Source organism: Cryptomeria japonica, chromosome 2 (genome assembly GCF_030272615.1).
Source record: "Cryptomeria japonica chromosome 2, Sugi_1.0, whole genome shotgun sequence".
Classification (NCBI taxonomy): domain Eukaryota; kingdom Viridiplantae; phylum Streptophyta; class Pinopsida; order Cupressales; family Cupressaceae; genus Cryptomeria; species Cryptomeria japonica.
The window spans coordinates 77,670,568-77,688,912 of NC_081406.1; the positions used below are offsets into that span (position 1 = coordinate 77,670,568).

Genomic DNA, 18,345 nt, shown 5'->3' on the forward strand with positions numbered 1-18,345 from the left:
CTTGAACTTTTGCAAGTGGAACAAATTAAATTAGTTAGTCGATCGATTGGCTGGAAAAAGCATGGCGAGAAAGAGAATATAAATTAAAAGATCCGATGTCTGAAATGGAGATGCAGAGCTCATGTGAAATACCTGGATTTGATTAAAAAAGCGTGACGAGAAAGAGAATTTAAAATAAATAAATGAAAGCTCGACGCGTAGCCTGGAGGAGAATACGATGCTAAATCCTATTTATACCATGCCTGCGCTTCACATTCGTACCCATTTCTTCTTCTCATCATTAAGAAATTTGGAAGCCAGCATGTCTTCCCGGTCAGCTTCCGTCCTTGTGTTGTTGGCTTTAATCTGTGCTTCATTCTCAGACGGAGCAACAGCATTTACCCGGCCAAGTGGTCTTATGCTGAAAGTCACTCAAGACTCCGAAACTCTACAATATATTACTGAAATCGAGCAAGCGACGCCACTGCAGAAGAAACGTTTGGTGGTAGATATTGGCGGAGATCAGGTTTGGGTGCAATGCTGAGGGGGCTCCTACATCTCCTCCACCTTCCGACCAGCTCCCTGTCGCTCAGCGGTTTGCTCAGCAGCAGGGGGCTATTGTGGCCAATGCCTATTTCGGCCTCGTGATATCGGATGCATGAATAACACATGCGGCGTGACCGTGATGAACTGGGTCACATTAGTTGGAATAAGCGGTCAGGCGGCGCAAGATGTGTTGGCCCTCTCTTCCACCAACGGGAAAAACCCAGGCCGGACGGTCACAGTGCCGCATTTCATCTTCTCCTGTGCTGATGACTATCTTCTCTATGCCCTCGCCCGAGGAGTCGTCGGTATAGCAGGACTCGGCAGAACTCGCGTTGCTCTGCCCTCTCAGTTGTCCGCCGCCTTCACTTTCCCTCGCAAATTCGCCATTTGTCTCCCGGCAGCCGCTCAGCCGGGTGTCATCTTGTTTGGCAAGGTGCCCTACGACTTTCTTCCCGGAATAGATGTTTCTCAGCGCCTCACTTACACTCCTCTGCTCAAAGCCCCTGACGTTTTCCCAGGCCGGTATTTTATTTCTGTTACAGCCATCCGGGTAGGTGAAAAGAAAGTCGCCATCAATTCCACCAAATTAAAGATCAACAGCCAGGGCTTCGGCGGCACAGAAGTGACCAGCGCGGTTTCTTACACAACTATTGCGAGATCTGTGTATACAGTGATCCGTGACGCTTTTGTGAAAGAAGCAGAAGCGATTAACATCTCCCGGGCGGCCGCTGTGAAACCATTCGACGCATGCTTCGACGCTACGACCGTTTTGTCCACCAGAGTTGGCCCGGCTGTACCACCCATCGACCTTGTCTTGCACAACAGTAAGACGATCTGGAGAATTATGGGAGCGAATTCCATGGTGCGTGTGAGCGAGGGAGTTTTGTGTTTTGGATTCGTTGGAGTGGACGACGAGATTGTCTCTACCACGATAAGAATTGGAGGGCATCAGATACAAGATAATCTCCTACAGTTCGATTTGGCCACTTCTCGCCTTGGATTCTCCTCCACCTTGCTCGGCGTGCAGACCACGTGCTCCAACTTCAACTTCACTTCCACCGCTTGAAACCTACATGGTTTTTCTGGTTTACAGAGCATATTATTCTGTTCCTTTTGATAAATAAATGCGCCTGCGTGCTTGTTGTCTCAGGTGGCACGGAATCATGTCTTGTGTGACGCAGGGTGGACCATGCAACTTTCAATCTATTCGATTTTGGAGTTTTTAAATGTGTGCTTTAAATCACAATACATTTCAACTTTCGCACTTGAAATCTTTATAATCATCATGAGTTTTAAGGAGGGTCCCGTCTATATTTTTTATTTTTATCATTTTGTTTATTTTTCACAACTATTAGAATGGAAGAAATAGTAAGAACTGCTTGAGGAACTTGCTAGAGTCTAGTTAGTCTCACTACCTAAATGTGATGGAGAAGTTAAGTGATGATTAGGAGATTATAACCATCTTCATAAACCATGATCTCTTTTCACAAAATACAAAGATACATAAGAATGAGTAACTCAGTTTTCACAAGCTAACTAGTTATACCTTAGATGGCATCCACCACGCAAAGAATAATTTCAATAGGAAGTGGGGGTCAAAGTGACCATAGATTTGACACATGGGCATTACTTGAGTGATCCAATAGCACTTGAATGTGAGCAGCTTCAAGTGCAACTTTATTAGATGCACTTAGGGCATGTCCCCATGTTGCTACTTAGGGCAGGTCCCCATGCAGCTGCTTAACTTATTTTGGCTAGGAGCAGCTAGTCAATTTTTTTAGCATTAATTTGTAGAGTTGGTGGCCCCATGAATGTAAAATTTTGCTACTTATTAAATAAACAGTCATCTTAAATTGCATTATTAAAAGAAATATCTAATGCTAATTGGTCACATAAATTATGGAGAAAAAAATTGGAAACAAATAAAAAGGGGGAAATTTTTTGGAGAGCCGCATGCCAATCTTCTCAATAAGCAATTGCTGCTTATTTCTAGCCCCCCCCCCCCCTTTTTTTCAAAGCTTATTTTTAAGTTTTAAGCATCTGTTGCTCCACTTAAATAGGAAAAGATTCTAATTTATCCTTTCCTCTTAATTAAAAATTTGCATGGGAACACTCTGGCTGCTTAATTTTAAGCAGAAATTGCACTTAAGAAAGCGAATGGGGACATGGGGTTAGCTTATTTGGCTCGCAACAACTGCTCAACATTTTTACAAGTAATTTGTGAAGCAAGTGGACCCATGGAAAGTAAAATGGTTGCTTACTTTTATGCAATCATCTTAAATCAGTTTTGTAAGTGAAATTATTAGTAATATTTTTGCAAATAAAAATTGTAGGCAAAATTGTAGGCAAATAGAAAGGAGAGGAAAAAAATATGGTAAAACCACATGTGTGTTTTTTCAATAAGCAGGCATTGCTTATTTCTAGCCCCCTTTTTTTTCAAAGCTTATTTTTAAATTTTAAGCAGCTGCTGCCCCACTAAAATAGGGGAAGATTCCAATTTATCCTTTTTGCCTAATTAAAATTTTACATGGGAACACTCTAGCTGCCACATGGGGACATGGGGTTAAATCTGCATTAGCACATCAAAACATGGCTTTTGAATAAAGAAAGAAATTATGACAATCGAACATCTAGAAAAGAAGAAAAATTTTACCTTAAAAATTTGTTAGATCTAATTGTATCTTAAAGATATTCTAGGCCAATCCCAAGCTAACAACATCATATTCCAAGAAAAAGGTTCGAGCCTAAACAACTTGGATAAATCATGGATTGAGGCCCAAGTAGCCTGAGATCTAGGAAAAGACTAGCAATGATGCTTGAGAGACTCTTGTAACCATAAAAAGAGAAATGGGATCAAGAATCCTTGAGTGGATTAACTTAGAGTCAACATGAAGCCCTTGGGAAAAAAATGCAAAAAGAAAAATGATCTAGCTTGAGCTCAAGAATGTCTAACCAAAAGGTATTGGATCTTCTCTACCAAAAAAAAATTGGAGATTGCAAAATTCATATGTGATCTAAAATAGGAACCATAGGTAAATGTGGTGATAGTAAAGAGTGGTCTTTGTGAGGCTTGTAATTTCATAATGGTATATCTAAGCACCATTTTGAATCTTTCCAACAAGATCAAAAGATATAACTTCAATTTTGTGATTAATGTCAATAGGAGTGTCAAAACAACAATTTTTTAAGTTTCACAATCTTGAGTAGGCAAATAAAAATTGTCTTTGGCCTTGAGAAATGTTAACAAATTCTAAGTGCTTGCTTTGCAAAAATATTAAAAATCTAGTCTTAATCCTCTTTTTGCAAAAAAATCAAAGAAAAAACACATAAAATGGGTTTTAACTTGCTAAAACAAGTTATAATGACGTTGACCTATCCAATATGTTTAATTTAGAAGGATGGATCAATCCAATTCTTTAATCAAAATTTATAACCCTTTTAAACTAAGCACCCACATAAAAATGGTAGAGCATCCATGATGCATAATAGAGCTAATAGAGAGAGAGAGAGAGAGAGAGAGAGAGAGAGAGAGAGAGAGAGAGAGAGAGAGAGAGAGAGAGAGAGAGAGAGTTGCATGTGCTAATCAAGAATATTCACCAAATTATGACATGACATCATGATTCTCATAAATCATCTTTGAAGGGTTTGAATAAGATGAATTGGACCTCTTGATTTGGGATGATAACTACGCGATGCTATTATGTAATTTTATAATAGGTGTAAGAAATATGTTATATTTAGCATGAGAACTCTTCTTGGTATTTGGGCATAAATGATCAGTGAGTGTGAATCTCAATAGATGTCAAGAAGTTGGCATAGCAACACCCAACTCACACTTTGATGCTTTAAGAAACTACATGGAACATCAAATCTCATTATAGAATATAAGTTATTTATAGTTCTAAATAGAACATTTGTTGGTGATGTTATTATGAGGATCCGGTAACTACTGAGAGGGGGGGTGAATCGGTCGTTAAACAAATCTAATAATGTAGACACCTAAAACTTGCACAACTAATTAAATGAATTTATATTTGTTTAATTACCCTAATCCACCTATTGACTAAACTAACGTTTAATCAATATCACTTTTCTTCTAATCAACCATTAATCAAATTAAAGATTTAATTGATTCCCACGTTCTTCTATCTAAGACATTTTAATTAAATTCAACATTTAATTAAATATCCCCTTTTAGCCATTTTAATTAAATTCAACATTTAATTAAATATCCCCTTCTAGCCATTTTAATTAAATTCAACATTTAATTAAAATCCCATTTCCCATTTAATTAAAAACCCCTATTTCCCTCACCCCACTTGCATTTTACAACATATGCAATTTGCATCTCCTTTTGGCTAAAATAAATCTTTTATTTTATCTAAAAAATCATATTTTCCTCCACCCACTTGCATTTTCCTACAAATCCAAGTTGCACCACAATTTTAAATAAATTATTTATTTGAAATCCTATTTATCCCCACCCACTTGAAACATTTAATGACTTCCCTTAAAGTCTTCAAGCCTTTACTGGCTTCCTTCTAGAGTCTTCTCAAACCTTTAATGGTTTCCCTTAAAGTCTTCTTAAGCCTTTAATGGTTTCCCTCAAAGTCTTCAAGCATTTAATACTTTATCCCCCTTTTTTGCATTTAAATAAATTAAGATTTATTTAAATAAAATCCAAAATTCATATTCACATTTAAATAAATTAATATTCATTTAAATATCTATCCAAATGCAAGTTGCATTCATTTTAGTTGAAATAAATCTTTTTATTTTAATTAAAAATTTCTCTTTCTCCCACTTGCATTCTCCTAAATTTTCCATTAACTTCCTAAGCATTCTTCTAGAACCTCTCAAAACCCACTTAATTAGTCTAATTCTTCTATCATGGTCACACCCCTAAATTTTGGGGAAGTCACTTATAATTTTGGAAGAAAGTCTTCTAAATGCATTTAAAGTTTTATCTTTTCAACAAGTTAACTTTGTTGAGTTCCCCAAATTTGTAGGACTCTCACAAAAGTCTTAAAGGTTATCTAACTTCCAATAAGATAACCTCCAAGGTCTCCAAAGAGCTTTTAATTCTCTTACAAAAATTCACACTTTCAACACATTGAGCTTTGCACAAGATTTTCTCCATTGGACAATATCTTTATTCATTGGATAAAAGCTTTATTCCATGACTTTTCCCACATGGGATTAACCATTAAGTCTTCTAAATAATTTAATGCCTCCTCCCTCTCGTCTCAAGCAATCTCATGGCGACACTTGTCAACATGGGATTGGGTTGAAAATATCACATGGATTGATAACTTTCAATCTTGACCCTCCTTAAGCCAGTTCAATCTTGGCCATCCAATTCTCCAATTCTTCTATAAATAGAGCCCATTTCTCCTTCAATTCATATCTCAATCTTGTGCATCTAAATTATAGTCATTTTATAGGTTAAGGAGCTCATATTGTCATCTTCAAGCATCCAAGCCATTTAGCATTAGCATTAGCATTTAGCTTCATTTTAGCATATCATCTAGTTAATTGCATATCATATCATAGCATTTTATACTCATGTAATTTAATTAACTCATCTAGCATCATCTAATCTTCAATTTAAAATACATTTAACATCTTGCATCCTGTCTTCATCCATCATCTCATCTTAGCTAAGATCTTAGTTGCATCTATTAGGCCCAATATGGAAAGCTAATGTACTGAGAGGGGAGGGGTGAATCGGTACTTCAAATCCTTTTCTTAACAATATCTTTACTGTTATGCATAAACTAAATAGTGCAGTAACATAATATAATGCTAAAACAAATAAATAACAATCATACATGATTCACTCCATAACACATATATTTTGGTTATGCAGAAACTCTTGGTTAGAGAGAAAAACTACGGTGGGGATAGCACCCACAACTTCACTACTGCAATAATAAAGGTTGCTTGGTTAGAGCTACATGTTTAGCTATTTCTGATAGCTTACCCTATTAGGAGTATCAAGATCTGTTAGATCTACCTTGCTAAAGGATTTTACAACACTTAATCTAAATGCTACACCTGGTTAGAGGCTTTACAATTTATAGACTTGATTAGAGTCTTTTACCGTGTTAAAGGTTTCTCTTACAACTTCAAAATTTTCAATAAAATCATTACAAATATCTGCAACTTTACATCTGGAATGTTATAGCAGATTCTATGTGCTCAAAATAAGATTACCTTGCTTATAGCATACCTCGGTAACCCATATAGTAACTCAGTAAACCCTTCTGTTTACTCTATTCTTTGACTGTTCTCTGAAATCCTTCTCGGTGACCTTTGTGTCTTTGTAACAGTCATAACATTTAATGCTTTCACATGTCTTGCTTCATATATTTCTATATCTTCCTTTCTGTCATGCTACATGTATATTTATGATCTTAATCCATGTTGTATAAATAGATCTCTTATGTCGGTGATCCATTCATTGCTTCGATCTTACAAACATGTTTTATCGAATGAATAACCATGCAAAATATTTCATTGGTTAGATGACCTCAAAATCATACACAATCTTTAAGTGCGATTTCCAATGTGATAACGGTTCTATGTTCCTTGATCTTGTAACACGTTTTCATATGTATGTCCAGGTTCAATGAATTTAGTAACATGTTTCACTCGGTGTATATCAACTCGGTGTATATCAACTTGGTGTGTCATCTTTGCTACTCGGTAGACATGGAATGATACTCGGTAGACAGCTCGGTGCATACTGGGCTCTTGACTACTTTCTTCTATAACCGACTGGACTGTGCATACCAACTAAATATTTCGGTAGAGATAACTGACTAGAGTATATAGAATAACTTTGAACATAAAACTAATGGCAACTTGATAAGTAGTAAAAATCTCCCCTTTTGACATTAGTTGAGATGTTTGATAAAAACTACTTTCAAAGTTATAACTCAAAAATCTATATACTTGCAAAATTGACTAAACTGACAGTATATACAATAGTCAATGAAATAGTAAATCCAGATATACTCCCCTTATCAATATACTATACAAAACTCTGATTTGTATGCTCGATGATCTGCTCTTATTCTTTGCTTACTGTTATGTTCACTGCTCGGTTCACTACTCTTGGATACTTTGCTCACTCTGCTTTGTATACTTCCCTTGTATACTACACTCCTTTTGTTTCATACTACACTTTGATGCTTTGAATACTATATCACTCTTCATTTTTGACAAACATCAAAATTCAGTTACCATTCGGTGGTGGCAACTAGTCAAAAATGGATTTGTACTTTGTTTGTGCTTCGGTGACAGCGACAGAGAGGGCATCCTTTACACTGTCCATTAAAGAATTCTACACTTGAATATCAACCACTAATGATATTAAGCCATCTAAAGTGCTTCCCTCTTGTGTAGTAGATAAGTATGTGGCTCGGTTGATCTGTTCTTGGACAGATGAAAGATGAGGAAGGAATAATGTCTGAAGTGTCATTATGTCCATCCTGATCTTGTGTTTGTCATTTCTTAGGTCCAATTGTTGAGCCATGAGCTATTGTAACTTTGTATAGAAATTTTGAACTGAATTGGGCTCTGTGGTCAACTTATTTGAGAGATCGGTGATCTCTTTCTCAATTTCTTTTGTTTTGTTTTTGATGTCTTTAATGAATAAAGAAAATGTACAGAGTTTCTAAAATAAATAATGAATGTGCTTGAGTTGAGGGGTCAACTCAGTAATAAATTTGACAAGTTTAACTTTACCAATAGCTATAGCTTTCTGTACCTCTTCTATCATTTTTGCAGTGAGCTCCTTGTCTTTTAGCTTGCTCAAATATTCAGATGCATCTACTCCAAATGTCTCTATCTTGGTTAGGAGTTCATCCAGTTGAATGTGGATGGATACATCTTTGGTTATTGTAGCTTTAGGTAGCATATCTATTAAGAGTGCTTTCACCTTCTGAAGTACTTTATTTTTCTTTTGAATAGCCATTTGCTTCTCTTGTTCGGCCTTTGCTTTGCATAGTTCACCGAAATCAATGAGTGCTTGCCCCTTTAATTTGGATATATCAATATTGGGCAACACTATTGGTTTTGACAAATCTACTTTGAAACTATGCTTTTTCATCTTCTTTTCTTTTCCTTTAACCGATTGAACTAAGACAATGGCTTGTGAGGCTTGATGACCCTCGGTAGGTTGCTCGGTAGAGGCAACACTTTGGTTGGTTTCTTTAGCCTCTGTAGTGTCCTTTGGTGTCTCGATACTCGATGTCTCAGTTACAACATTTTCAGTTCTAGAAGGATCCTGAGACGTCTGTTCTTGAGTAGTACCTTCTCCTGCTGTAGCTTGTGACCTTCAGTGCCTTTATCCATATCCTGAGGGGCTTCAGTTGAGACTGGTTGATTGACCGGTGGATAAGGCTAAACTTGTTCCAAGACTGATTCACTGGATACAAGTTTTGCATATGCATTGCCTTCTATCATTTCCTGTTCAGGTGCTTCCATATCCATGATATCTTCATCTATTTGAATGGTGTTAGCAGGGTCTTGCCCGGTAACATCAGGATCTTGCTCGGTGACATCAACTATTTCAACTTCAGCTTGCTCATCAGTATCCTTGTTTCTAAATATTTCCTACCGCTTTTCTTTTGTCTCATTTTCCACTTCAATATACAGCCCATTCATCAGTTTCAAGGTTTTTTGTTTGACGAGGAACTTTGTGTGGTAAGTTGTCAGATGTTCTTTTATTTCAGCTACCGACATGTCAGGAAAGAGATGTACTAGACTTCTTTCTCTGATCTGTTTGTCCGAGTCTAGGGCATATTGCCACCTGTTATCAATATGTGCATATAATTATTTTGGAAGAGAATTAGAGACTTCTAATGGGACCAATCGGAATTTCAAAAGTGTGCAGATGACAACTTCTTCTATTTGTCTCTTTTCATCTTCATTTCTAGATTCATACTTAACATATCTGAATCCTCTAAATCCACCATATTCCTTCAGATTAGTACAAAAATTTTCAACACTATGTACATTTACCTTCTTGCTCTTGACAATCTGAAATTTGCTTGCATCCTCAAATTCGGTGTCACTAGACTTTTTTGCCAAAATGAGTCTTTGAGTAGATTTCTTGTAAGTTTTTGTTACCTTGGGAACAGTAACACTCTTTTCTTTCTTACTCGGTGAAGCTGCAGATGCTCTAGTGTTAGGTCGCTTTGCTAGAGGAGTCAGTGAGGCCTTTGATGTATCATGTTTCTTTCTTTTCAACACTTTTCCCTTAGGCAATTCGGTGCTCAGTGTTATAGCTGCCTCTTGGGCTTCAGATTCCTCTTTGGTAATGGCTATAGTGCCTTTGATAGGTGTGGAGGAAGAATCTTCCCCGAATTTCTCTGATAATGCCTTTATCATCTTTGTTTCCTTTCTTGTTTCTTTCGGTACTACAATGCTCATTTTTACTTTTTCTTTCACTTCTTCATAGGTTCCATACCTCAGCTCGGTAGCATGCCTTGGTAATGTAAGAAATGCATCAATTTGCTATTGTGTGATGTCAAAAGCAATCTCGTAACCCATAGGTGACAAAGATTGAGTCCTTGGTTCCACATCATTCACATAACAGTAATCAATGTCTACTTCAAAACATATGTCATCTTTGTATTTCTCCACTAGCTTGGGTGGAATCCGGTACCTATTATGCATTTTCTCTTGAGACTTACTGAAGTAATCATCCATAATATCATTAAAATTATCACCTAGCTTCTTGATGAAGTCATTGATCTGATGGGTGATTGGTCGGTGTAGTTCCCAAACAACTTTACCGACTGATGGAAAGAATTTTTCAAAACAGAAAAACATGCATACAAGTAGTGATCCAAACTTTAGTGTACTAGCCGAGCTGTTCTTCTTCAGCTTCCTGATGGTGTTCAGATTCTCAAACAGGTTTTTCAGCAACACTTCACATAGATCAATTTTCATTCCCCTTTTCACAATTTTGTATGCTAGGTCTACTGCTACATAGGGTACACTGTTTTCCCTTGCCGATTGGAAGAAACAGTAACCTATTACTCTAATGGCAAATTTTAGTTCTACATCAATGACATTGTTCAATTTTAGTCCTCTGCAATCTGATTCCACTCTAGTTAAACTGATCAATTCCTTTTGTGATATCATCTTTTGAGCTTGGGCATGATCATAAATAGGGTAACCGGTAATCAAATGAATGATTTCCTTGGTAATCTTAAATGGTTTCTCTTCTAGCCACATGAAGTCATCATGAACTCTGCTCTAAACAAACTTGACCTACTGGGGTTTGAACACACAGGGATATGTTAGGGCTTCAGTTAATCCCTTGATCTTAATGTGCTCATACTTGCTATCCAATTTTCCATCGGTGCACAATTCATCATAGGTGTCTTTGATTTCAACGTGACCGAGTTCTTCAACACGACATTTGGTGAAGAATCTCACATCCTCGACTAATAACACTCTATTCGAGATGAGTGAAAATGTGGTTTTGTCATCCGGTTCAGATGCAACTTTGGGAGTTAAAGAGTATTTTAGTGAGGGCTTTTCAACATTATTAACAATGATGGGATCTTGGATCTTAGGTGCTATTTGTAGATTTTAGATAAAAACTAACAAAAGATCCTTAAGATTTGAGGATTTTCAAACGACTGACGCTTTACACTTAGCAGATAATAATAACTTGATAAGATCGGTAAACCAGCTTAACAATGCATTGAGATTAATGTAAATACCTTGAATTTTTCTTTGTAGGAGGTTTGATCGCCTTAGATTCACTTTGCTCTTCTCTCTCGAAAACTTGGTAAGTAAAAAATGACCGTGTAAATGTTTTAAGTACACAGTATACCTTATCGGGATCTGTGCAGGTTAGGTCAAAAACATTAAATGCACTCAGTTCCACTAAACTTTCTTTCCTTTATTTTTGCACTTTAACCGAGTAACCAAACTTCCTTCATTTACCGACTTGACAGGTTTCCTGTATTCACCGACTTGACAGGTTTCCTGTATAGTGCTCCAAAAGACTTTGATAGAATTTCAAACTTACTACTACATCTTAACTATGTAGATTTTGAATTAAGTACATAATAAAATAGGAACTGTTAAGATTTAACCTTGAGAGAATGCAGTCCCTTCATACCTTTACCGATTAATTTGGAATAAGAGCACCTAACTCGGTAGGTAAGGTGCTTTCTTCATTTGACACAATTTCCTTCTTTTTCCAAATCATCTTTAATTTTTCTTTTATTTCCTCAGTGTCTTTTCTAGGTTGATCTCTGCAATCTCCAGCCAAGTGTCCTACTTTGTGACAATGAAAACATGCCATACCAGGATTTCTCCATGATCTTCGGTTGTTCATCCCAAACCTTATAAAGCAGTTGGCACTTATATGTCCATATCTTCCACAACATTCACACCATATCCTTGTATTGTAATCCCATGGTACTGTACCATATTGTCGGTTAAGATCTATGTGGGTTCGGTAGCTTCGAGTATTTGCTCGGTGTGCATACCACATATAGTTCTTTTGCTTATACCAACACTTCTCGATACTATGTCCATATCTATTACAGTTTTTACAAAACCCTTTGAATTTTGCCTTCTGATAATTGTTAATAGACTTTGTCCTACATTGATTAGATGTGTGACCATATTTATTGCAATTGTAACAATAACCATTGGACTTAGTGACATTCGGTTGCTTACCTTTTCTGATTTGGCACATGTTGGTAGTGTGACCTTGATTTCCACAGTAGTTGCAAATAGGATTCTTTCTTTTGATGTTCTTCTTGATTCCAGCTTGCTTTGATGATTCTCCTCTCTCGATAGTATGGATTCCCTTCTCGGTAGAGTCTTTTCCTTTGTAACCAAGTCCTGCATCTTTGTTGGGTCATCTTGTATTCAGTTGTTCATCCAACATCTTTGATGCTTCATAACTCTTCTTCAGTGTTTCTTTGGATTTCTTCTTTGTTTCAAGTTCATTGGTCAACCTTGATACTTCAAGTTTCAATGCTTGATTCTCACCATCTTTCAGATTTGCTTCATAATGTGCATAACCTAGTTGATCTGACAGGTTTTGTTGAATTCCAGTCAACCTTGTGATTTCATCATTGCTATCAGATACTAAGGCTTCAAGTTGTTGTTTCTCTCTTTCTAGATCTCTTATTTTATCCTCGGTTGTCCTCAATGCATCAAGATTTTCAGTCATCTGTGTGCTGAAATGTTCATGTTCTCTTTTCATTGCTTTTAGTTGATCAGCCAGTGCTTTGTTCTTTTCTTTCAATACTCCAATCATTTCTTCAGTCTCTTCTGATATACTATTCTCAGATGATGTCTCAATTTGTTCCACTAATGCTTGAGAGTCCTGCAAATCATCAGATAATCTTCTTCTCACTTTCAGAGATTTTTGCATTTGCCTTTGCAAGTCTGCAATCACTTGATTAGCATGATCCATCTCTTCTTGTAGATACACAATCCTCCAAGATTGTTTATAGCCTTCCATTGATAAGATCTTTCTCTTTAGGCAGTTAAACCCTTTTTCAAGATTGAAGCCCTGATACCAATTATTAGGCCCAATATGGAAAGCTAATGTACTGAGAGGGGAGGGGTGAATCAGTACTTCAAATCCTTTTCTTAATAATATCTTTACTGTTATGCATAAACTAAATAGTGCAGTAACATAATATAATGCTAAAACAAATAAATAACAATCATACATGATTCACTCCATAACACATATATTTTGGTTATGCAGAAACTCTTGGTTAGAGAGAAAAACTGCAGTGGGGATGGCACCCACAACTTCACTACTACAATAATAAAGGTTGCTCGGTTAGAGCTGCATGTTTAGCTATTTATGATAGCTTACCCTGTTAGGAGTATCAAGATCTATTAGATCTACCTTGCTAAGGGATTTTACAACACTTAATCTAAATGCTACACCTGGTTAGAGGCTTTACAATTTATAGACTTGATTAGAGTCTTTTACCGTGTTAAAGGTTTCTCTTACAACTTCAAAATTTTCAATAAAATCATTACAAATATTTGCAACTTTACATCTAGAATGTTATAGCAGATTCTATGTGCTCAAAATAAGATTACCTTGCTTATAGCATACCTCGGTAACCCATATAGTAACTCAGTAAACCCTTCTGTTTACTCTGTTCTTTGACTGTTCTCTGAAATCCTTCTCGGTGACCTTTGTGTCTCTGTAACAGTCATAACATTTAGTGCTTTCACATGTCTTGCTTCATATATTTCTATATCTTCCTTTCTGTCATGCTACATGTATATTTATGATCTTAATCCATGTTGTATAAATAGATCTCTTATGTCGGTGATCCATTCATTGCTTCGATCTTATAAACATGTTTTATCGAATGAATAACCATGCAAAATATTTCATTGGTTAGATGACCTCAAAATCATACACAATATTTAAGTGCAATTTCCAATGTGATAACGGTTCTATGTTCCGTGATCTTGTAGCATGTTTTCATATGTATGTCCAGGTTCAATGAATCTGGTAACATGTTTCACTCGATGTATATCAACTCGGTGTGTCATCTTTGCTTCTCGGTAGACATGGAATGATACTCAGTAGACAGCTCAGTGCATACTGGGCTCTTGACTACTTTCTTCTATAACCGACTGGACTGTGCATACCGACTGAATATTTCAGTAGAGATAACCGACTAGAGTATATAGAATAACTTTGAACCTAAAACTAATGGCAACTTGATAAGTAGTAACAACATCCATTTTGATCTTAGCACATCACTAAAATCTCATTCTCTAGGCTGTCATCTAAGAGATCAAGTGCTCTTCCAAGTGAGGGCCACCTTGAATCTTGAATATCTTTAGAGATAGAGGACAATGAGGCAATTTTAGGAGTTTTAAATCCACTAACTTGTGTATGATTTCTAACTCTAATGTAATGCTTCATTGGTGTATTTGAAGTGTTTTTCTTCTTGCTGGTTGAAGACCATATTTTTGGCATACATTAATTGGCACGCACCGTGGGGCCACCCACAAATTTTTGACAATTTTTCTGCAGGTTCATGCCCAAACATTCTAGTACATATGTGGACCTTTCTAATCTAATCTGTCTTACTTTTTCTTATCACATGGAATCATCAGGATAGTGCATACTTGCTCTAGAGTAGCACTTTTGTAACAAGAAGAGAGAATTTTTGTAACACAAGGAAATTTTAGGCTTGTAAAGCCCACCATATGAACTAACTTTTCGAGAGGTTTTTGCAAGTCTAATATTTTGTTGCAGGTTCCAAGGAGTTAAAGTAGATTTTGATTTCTTTTCTCAAAAATTTCTTTTACAAGGGGATTTAAAAAAAGAATTGACTTTTATTTTGCAAGAACCTCAAAAGAACCTCATCATTTCTTTGGTGTTTAAAATAAGACCTCACTTTCTATTTTACAAAAGGTTAAAAACAACTACAAACAAACCTTTATTTTTGCAAAGTTAAAAAGGATCTCACTTTCATTTTGGTGCAGACTAAAAAGAACCTCATCATTTCTTTGGTGTTTAAACCAAGACATCACTTTCTATTTTGCGAAAGGTTAAAAAGAACTACAAACAAACCTTTATTTTTTTTGCAAAGTTAAAAAGGATCTCTCTTTCATTTTGGTGCAAACTAAAAAGAACCTCATTTTCTTTGGTACAAAATAAAAAGAACCTCATTGACGATTGGTTACATAATTTTCATTTTGTTGACCAAATACCCAATTTTATTTTGTTGACTAGGTTTATTTTTCAAAGTTTTAAAACACACATTTTGTTATGAAAGGCTAAAAAGAACACCATGCTTGTTTGGAGCAACATCTTCAATTAGAAGTTAGAAAATCATTGCTTTGAGGGTTAAAAATAATCATTGTTTTCTTTATTTTAAGTGTAGGTATATGCTCTCCCCTTAATTGGGTGATCAAAAAGCCAAACCCACTCTTTTATGCTTTTTTTACTTCAAGAAATTAAATCCTTTAGAGGGCCTACCTTCCCGAAGCCTTGAGGCGGCTAGTGAGAAGGGTATGACCCAAGTGGGCAACGACTTTATCGCCAAGTATTATAACCCACTATAATCAAATCTAGAGGCTGATGAAAATCCCCTCCAATGGTTTTTCTCAGTGATTAGCCTTCCCCCAGTATCTTTAATATACGTAAAGACTTTGTTCTAAAGGTTGGGAAGCCTCCCAAGGGAGTTTATCACTAAAGATCAAACATAAGCCTGATTACAAACCATAGAAGTAGAAACTTTGAGCCGAGTCAATTGACATAAATTGGCAATATCATAGCGCAAGGGTGGGGAAGAATCCGCCACCAAGATTACTCACCATATATCTCCTAAGATAACTACCCAATTGTGCAGCAATTCACTTTGAGTTAATTTTTGGAAAAAGGCAAAAAAATGGGTGCCCTCTAGGGGGTGACAAGGTTGTTTGAGCTAACAGAGTATCAAGACTAGTGGGCTATAATATTGTTGATGACCCTTGAATAAAGAGTCTATCTGATGTGTCTTGTATTGTGTATCAAACCAGTGATAACATCGAGGATTTGAAAACATCCTCACAAGAACATACACTCAATGTTTAGCATAGGGATGACCATTGTTTTCATGTGTGCTATGTATTCTTGTCACAAAAATTAAAACATCTTGCAATTTACAAATCAATCAAAACAACAATAAGGGAGAAGAGAATTTCCAAATCCAACTAGCACCCTTGGAAGGGGTATCAAATCTTCAACTATCTTAAGACAAGATCTCATCCAATGAGATTAAGGAGTATCAAATAAAGTGAACAAAGGTTCCACCATCCAACAAATTTTATCAAAATAATACCTAGTTAGGTTCTCAATTTGTCAAATTAAGCTTCTACATTGTGAAACTTAACTCATATCATTTGACATACTTTGTTGTAAGGGCGAATCAAACTAAACATTTACTTGACAAGTAAACTTGAGTATTTGAAACAAAGTAATCATCCAACATCAACAATCAACATTGATCATTTGTGTATGAACATTCCCTTTATATTGAGAAGAATTCTTCATCAAAAGCCTGAGTTGAAGAAGCGACAACTTAGTCCTAGGGCCCTTATCAAGAGGAGGAAATTTCACTATATCAATCACCAACTCTTTCTCTCACATAGAGTATTTTTACGTCATATGCACTTATATATTCAATGAAAAACCAACGAATTTGACAAGGATCCTTTGAGAAGTAGGGCTTACATTCAAAAAGAAACATTCAATCAACACATTAACAACGGAGGAAGGATTAATCCTGCCTTGTTTCCAAAGTTTCTTATCACTTACAGCGCAGCTCGACCTGAGACACCAAATCTACCAAGAACCTCGATAGAAGAAGAGGAATTCATTATTATAGAGATATATTGATGCCCACTATCACTCCATCTCAGAAAAACAAGGAGAAAGAATCACAACTAGAATCAAGCATGAGTCATAGGGAGTCCAACCCTTTTGAAGAGTATACAAATATGGGGGAAACAGAGATCACTGAAGAGCTTCTCCAAGAATTTCAAGTGAATGTCACTTTCCAAAAAATCATGGAAAGACTTATAGAATCAGATAAGCAAAAATATCTCCTCATGCTAACTAGTAAAGTAGTCAATATTCCTGCAGATTTTTACATATAAAATTTAAGGAATACCGATGAGGTAATTTCACGAACAAGGGCAAGAACCTATAATTACAATACCCTGAATCAAGAACATCTGAGAGGAGAGGAAACACATAATCAATAAAACACACGCAACCAAGATCACACCCATGAACAAGATAACACTCACGAACAAGACAATACCTGTGATTGTGACAATTTTAATGAATGCGGGGAAGCTCACCATCAAAGGACCAATGCACCCCTATCTATTCTTACACAACAACTCCAAACACTTCAACGACAAATGCAAGACATGAAACAAGGGACCACGATAAGATACTCATTGGAGGACATTTGCACTTATCCTTTTGATAGGAGATTAAACATGGTACCTTTCCCTCCAAATTCAAATATACCAAAGTATGACAAATACAATGGTAAAAGTGATCCTCGTGATCACATCCTAGAATTTTGTACTATGAGCTTGGAGTTTGCTCACAATGACACATACCTGATGAGACTATTCCCAAGAAGTTTGTGAGGGAAAATAATGGAGTGGTTGTCAAAACTCACACCTCCCATCAGATAATTTGATGAGTTGGTGAATAAATTCATTACACAATACTCCTATAATATCCAACACGTGATCACCATGCTTGACGTGTGAAATATGAAGCAAAATAAAAATGAAACATTCATGGTGTTTCTACAACGATGGAGGTGCATGGTCTCAAGGTACCCCACAAGATGTACCTGGAAAGGAAAAGATGGAGATCTTCATAGCCAATTTAAATAGTGAGATGAGTTATCAACTCAAACTACAATGTATACCATCTTTTGCAAAATTAATAGAGAATAATATCCAAGTAGAGGAAGCTTCCATCAAGAAAGGAACCTTGAATTTCTTCAAGGAAGGTGTTAGTTCATCAAACAATAACACCTTTAACAATCAAAATAATGACAACAACTCAGAGGAGTCCAAATTTTGGACTAGAAACAAAAACGTTAAGGATGGGGTAGTCGATGCCAACAATGTAAAGTCTAAACAACCAATGTTGACTTTATTAGGTAACCCACCATCCAATAATGATCAAAGAAGTGTCAATCAAGGCACTAACACTTATCAATGCAATACCAACCAAGGAGCTTCAACGTCAAACAACAACAACAATCACCA

The 18,345-nt window shown here is 36.2% G+C and overlaps 1 protein-coding gene across 1 annotated transcript; it reads left to right on the forward strand.

Moving 5' to 3' along the window:
- The first annotated feature begins 254 nt into the window (after positions 1–254).
- LOC131070731 (probable aspartic proteinase GIP2) lies at positions 255–1,736 on the forward strand. The gene has a single exon (XM_059216857.1). It carries the CDS (start codon positions 638–640, stop codon positions 1,589–1,591), a length of 954 nt encoding a protein of 317 aa, XP_059072840.1. The 5' UTR covers positions 255–637; the 3' UTR covers positions 1,592–1,736.
- Positions 1,737–18,345: the final 16,609 nt, after the last annotated feature.